Raw genomic sequence first — 6,000 nt, 5'->3', positions numbered from 1 at the left:
GCTGATGCCTGAACAGTATGTAGAATGAAGTGGGCGGGCATCGGGAGGCCATTATGGCACGGGGCAAGCACTATGGGCAGTCTATCTGAAGTGTACCTGGCGTATAAGACGACCCCCCACTTGGAGGCATATTTTTCAGGGCCAAAAAATCGTCTTATACGCCGGCAAATACAGTAATTGCTCCAAGTGGCCCAATCTCTTTGTGTGGTTTTCATGTTTGTTCTAACATAGAGATAGATAATCAATACTGGATGTGCATTTTCCTGGTGCTACTTTCAGTTGAAAGAAAGCACTTATTATTTTAAATTTAATTTAATTTAAATTTTTTGAGGATAAGAAAGGAAGTTGTTTGTTTTTTTTCCAATACAGTTTACATTCAATATTATTTTGCATAGTGGTTAAACAGTCATATGCTTTAAAAGTGTTCCCTGTGTCTTGGCTGGTTGTTCAGTGGTTAGAGCATTGGCCTGCACACCAAAGGGTTGCAGGTTCAATTCCCAGCCCTGGTTGGGGCACATTCGAAAGGCAACCAACAGATGAGTATTTCTCTGTCTCTCTCCCTCTTCCTCTCCATTCTCCTTCTCCCTCTAACTCTCCCTCTCCCTCCCTCTTTCTGTCTCTCCCTCTCTCCCCTCCTCCCTTATTCCCTTCCACTATCTCTTTAAAAAAATCAGTGGAAAAAATATCCTTGGGTGAGGATTAATAAGAATTAAAAATAAAATAAATAAAAGTGTCCCCTCCGGTATTCCCAATACCCACCTGGTACCACACATAGTACAATATTGACTGTATTCCCTATGCTCTCCTCATATGCGTGCAGCTATTCTGTAACTACCAATTTGTACTTCTTAATCCCGTCACCTTTTTCACCCAGTCCCCCAACCCTCCCCTCTGGCAATCATCAGTCTCTTCTCTGTAACTAAGAGTCTATTTCAATTCTGTTTGTTCATTTATCTTGTTCTTTAGATTCCATGTGTAAGTGACATCATATGGTATTTGTTTTTCTCTGACTGATTTATTTCACTTAGCATAATATTCTCTAGGTCCATCCATGTTGCAAATGGTAAGATTTCATAAGGATGCATATATTCTGTCGATTCAGTATTTTGGGTTTCTTCAGGCATATACCCACAAGTGCAATCTCTGAATCATAAGGCAGTTCCATTTTTAATTTTTTGAGGACCCTCCATGCTGTTTTTCAAAGTTGCTGCTCCAATCTGCAGTCCCACCAACAGAGAAGGCACTTGCTTTGTATACCTGGGCAACGGTATACAACTTGCCACAAGTTGTTGGCATGCTAGTTAACCGAATAGAGACTAAGTCAGCCCTCTTTACCTGATGGGACTGTGCCTGTTCAGGGACATGTTATTGAGGGGATTGAGTGTGTGCATTTCTGGGACCTCCATGACCTGACTGGGAAGTGTGCATAGCTCTCTCTGGTTGTGCAACAAACCAGCAGGGCAAGAAATCTTCGTGGCCCTCCCTAGCTATACTCTAGGTGACTGCTGGAAAGACCAAAGCCCAGAACCCTCCTTTTACGGAGGGCAGGGAGTAGCAAATGGGCTTGGCTTGCTCTTTATCCTTTTATGGTTCTTCGGCCTGTTGTCTCTGTGTATGGGGATCTGGCAGGATTTGTCACAAGAAAGTTTATAGGCCATGCTGACTCAGAGTTGGTCTCCTGGACAGCAGAGAACTGTCACAGAGCCTCCCTTGTCCCACCCTTTCTCAGAACTTCCTCCACTTTTCTCTCCTGGCGCAGCCTTCTTTTTTGCTTCCTTCTGAATCCATAGTCCTCTCTCCACCCCCACTTCCAGTTAAGCTTAAGTTTGGGTGAAATTTATCAGCCAACATAATGCCCCTCAGTCATTCTCTCTCCTGCAGAGTCAGCATGAAACTCCTGTGATTAAAAAAATAAAAATAAAAAAGAAACTCCTGTGATAACTTCCAGTCTACTCCAGATATGAAATGGACCTTTGAAAAGTGAAATCAGTACACACTAGATGAGACAAATAACCAAGCTTCTTGACCCTCCAGAAGTGGTGGGCAGATATTAGCCTCTTAGAGGATTGTCTCCAGTGGTAGGCTGCACGTCTGATAAAAGCTATGGAGACCTAGGAGGGGAGCCAGAGGTGGCCTCGAACATGATCTTGGAGTTCTGTGAAAGCAGAAGGGAAACAAGACTAAGGAAGCTGGGGGAAGGGGTGGTGGATAGATGCTGCAATCCCTGGAGGCGCCTGCGATGTACCTGAGACCTGGGAACCACAGGCTTGGTTTGCAGGCGTCCGCATGGAGGACCTGGTTAATCCACTTCCTTTGGGGGCTGTGCTGCTTTTGTGAAGATTAGCAAGTGATTTTCCCAACCAGGAAGCCAAGCAGGAAGGCCTAGCGCGTCTCTTGCGCTGAAACTCAGCTCTTGAGGGTCTGATGATTCCCTCTCTGCTATACAGCATGATCCCACCTGCCAGTCAAGAAGAAGCCCCGGGAATTTGGGAGTACCTCAGTGTGGCATGTAGGGGTGACATGAATCTTTTCGCAGAGCGTTTGTTGATGGAACGAAGCGGGGGAATGTCTCTGACAGTGTGGCAGACCCAGGAGGGCCAGCACCTGTCTGTGGCACTTCCTGGCTGCTCTGTAGGGAAGTTGGAGGGGCCAGAACACTGATTGCTCATAACAGGCCAAGGAGGGAGAGGGGAACTTGAGCGTGTCTGAGATTAGAGGCTTTAGCCTGTGGTGGCTGTTCTGAAGCGTTGAGGAAGTGATGGGGGCACGTGAACAGAGCTGAAAATCTAAGCGGCCGCTGGGGCAGTAAGCACTGGTTAGGATTCATCTGTTTGCCTGATGATGGTCAACCTGTTCTCAGCTAGAAACGGCTGCTGAGAAAGCAGCGCTTGGCCTAGGTTGGAAGCAGGAGCTGCTCTTTTGATGGCTTGAACCTTAGTTCCAGAAGATCAGAAAATCTTCAATGGGAGGCCATGCAGGAAACAAGTAATGATCAACCTCCTCAGTCTTTATTAATAACTCCATCCTGACTTAATGGTTCCCATGGGAGCAGCCCAGTCTTGTGTAACTGATAGATTCACTTCCTTATTGGAGACCATGATTTTAGGTCCTCAGAGCTTTCTGATTTGGGGGGAAAAGAGAAGGCCATGGCTTTATAACCATCCTGATGGTACAAATCAATATTTTGGGATGGAATTAGTTTCTGGCTGGCCAGACACACTGCACAGGGTTTCTGGGCATTCTGCAGCAGAGCATAAAACTTTGGCTGTTGGATACGGGTGTGTCCACCAGTGGTTCCTGGCTCAGAGCTGCCCACCCCCTCCTGTGGGTAGGCCTGTTTTATCTTGTTTCCAGAGATGCATGGCACCATTCCCCTATGGTAACTGTCCTGACAGGGCCGTGTGGGTGGGACCAACAGCTGTGATGGTTTGTTTAATGTCAGTGTTTTAGGCCCACCCACAGCACCTTCCTGGGTTTCTACGCCCAGATTGCCCAAGTGGTGCAGTCTCTTGTTTTCCTTAGCTGGGTATCTTAGTTCTTTGGGACAAGGGAACAAATCTCAAGGGCAGGGAGCAGTATCCTAGGCCGGAGGCAGCTGGAATCCCAGTCTCCTCAACTCTTTATCTGATGTGATGTCTCACCCCTGCTCCCACCTTCACCCCATTTGAGTCTAGCTGCTTTCTGCTTTCCCGGGGTGTAGAGCCACTATGCCACAGGGAACCCTTGGACATAGAAGGTGTCCCTCATTTGTGGCGTGTGGAGGCCAGTTTAACTTACCTCTTTGGATTAGCAAAACTGCCTTCACTTGTCTTCCTGAGATTAAAGGATCAGAATATCAGGGGCGATAAAAGGGGGAAGGTGCCTTCCAACAGACTGATCCTCTCAGAGCCAGCCCTCTGATTTCTCAGCTGAAGAGGAACCAACGAAAGGGATTAGCCTCTACTTGGAGCCCCTCTCCGAGCAGTGGCACCAGCCAGCAACGCCGTCCCCGCCACCAGGCCTTTTCCCTAGCCTGCCCTTTAGGATTGCTGAGTCAGTGGTTAGATGTTCTTATGACTCTTCTCTGAAGCAGAATTGCTGCTCCTTCTTAGGAACCCCTGGCTCAGCCAAACCCTGACCCACTTGATGGAGGTGTGCCTCAGCTAGGGGGTGGCCTTGGAAAATTTTGCACAGGGACAGCTTGGGGTTCTATGGGGACATTGAAGCAACAGTGATGTTGCTCTGGATTAGCAAGGTCAAGAGGCCTGGCTGTCACCCCAGTGCTCCTCTTTATGGGATTAACTGAGTCTTGGTTGCTTGCCTGAGCTTTTCCTTGGCATTTTGTGCTGGTTTCTGCTTTGAAAGTTAGGGCTCTTTCAGCTTTGTGGTGAACAGTAAATTGTCCTGATCTGCTGCTTCACCTTCCAGACTTTGCCCAGAAGTTTCCCTACGGTGCTTAGGAAGATTCCTGGTCAAGTAAGCATCCAAGTTTGAGGTGAAACAGCCCTGGATGCTGCCTCTGCTCCTTGTTCTTGCAAGCAGTGGTTTAAATGACAGCTGCCCAGAGACACAGCCTCTCTGTTTTAATCTCAAAGGGAGAAAAATGCTCTCATCTTTCACTCCTGGGAGTACCAGTAGTTTGGGAAGGGGGCATGCGGGATGGGGAAAACCTTTATCTACCTCCACAACATGTTGGGTAATCAAATGCCTTTTTCTCATATGTGTGCCTGGTTGGCAGTGGCAATGACAGGCAGGATGCGTCCTGTGGTATAGATGTAACTTCCATCAAATGTTCCTGTTTATTCTCTTTTCACCTTATTTTTTCATTTGGACAGTTTCCTTCAGAGAGAAGGGAGCAAAGGGGCCAGGCCTGGCCACTGCCCAGGTCATTGGCCCTAACACTGAGTGTCCTGAGAGGGTCAGAGGAGGCCAGTGATCTTGACTGGTGACTTGATAGGGTGGCATGTGACCCAAATAAAGGAAAACTAGGCTTTTGCCATCTAGTAAGTGCCAAACCAGAGGGTGTACCCAGCCAGCACAGACCGTGGGGTGTAGGAATCTGTGCTATCTAATATGGGAAACACTTTGCTTCAGCCCCATCAGGAATCTGGAAAGTATCTGGAGGTCTGTTTGCCTGTGAGGCTGTTTTCTGAGCTTCTGGCGGGCGGGGCAAGGGGAGGGGGTGGGACCATTGGAGAAAGAAGTCATGTCTTAGAATCTGTTTAAATAAATGGAATAGACTTCTAGCAACTACCCCAGATCTTGTTTTAAGGGCTTAATAAAAAAGACAAAAGCTACCTTGCATTCTATCTTCTGTTTTCTGGATGGTGGTGTGAAAATGGGAAGGATAAAATTAAACACATCTATCTGATGGCTAAAGAGAGGCCATGGAGCAGGGTTGTCAGTTGTTTTGGATGAATTTGGGCAAGGCCCTGTGTGAAACTTTAGAACGAGTTAAGTTAGGGGACCCCAAAGTGACATAATTGGACAATTACTGGCAACTGGACCATTGTAACTGTTTAGAAGATTCTGCATTGACAATAATTCCCATCTCTCTGTTCCTTTAGTATCAAGTAGGACAGCTGTATTCTGTGGCTGAAGCTAGCAAAAATGAAACAGGTGGTGGAGAAGGCGTGGAGGTCCTGGTGAATGAACCCTATGAGAAGGACGGTGAGAAAGGCCAGTTCACACACAAGATCTACCACTTACAGAGGTATGTGGCCGTGCAGCAGAGCCTAAAGATGGCCTGGTTTTGAGGTGGAGATAAAGGATAATTGGGGGTTTCCAGGTCATTAGCTGGTTGCTTCACCTGAGGGCTGGTGTAGGTGGTAGTACTTCTTTGTTCATTTAAATGTTTTGGGGTTGTTTTTTGTTTTGTTTATTTTATTTTACTTTAAAATAAAAGTAATTCTTGCCCTACCCGGTTTGGCTCAGTGGACAAAGCGTCAGCCTGTGGAATAAAGGATCCTGGGTTCAATTCCAGTCAAGGGCACATGCCTGGGTTGCGGGCTCGTCCCCAGT

The 6,000-nt window shown here is 47.1% G+C and overlaps 1 protein-coding gene across 1 annotated transcript in view; it reads left to right on the top strand.

Moving 5' to 3' along the window:
* The window catches only part of PITPNA (phosphatidylinositol transfer protein alpha), a gene marked incomplete at its 5' end in the record, with an annotated part of 38,015 nt that overhangs the window by 919 nt on the left and 31,096 nt on the right, over positions 1–6,000 (top strand). The window contains one exon of the mRNA XM_015566808.1: positions 5,547–5,692. Coding sequence (XP_015422294.1) covers positions 5,547–5,692 — 146 coding nt within the window. The remainder of the gene's footprint in view (positions 1–5,546; positions 5,693–6,000) is intronic.

The sequence above is a fragment of the Myotis davidii genome, unplaced genomic scaffold (genome assembly GCF_000327345.1).
Source record: "Myotis davidii unplaced genomic scaffold, ASM32734v1 scaffold363, whole genome shotgun sequence".
In the NCBI taxonomy this organism is placed as follows: Eukaryota; Metazoa; Chordata; class Mammalia; order Chiroptera; family Vespertilionidae; genus Myotis; species Myotis davidii.
Note: the sequence above shows the minus strand (reverse complement) of the source record. Positions and strands in the feature narration are given on the sequence as shown.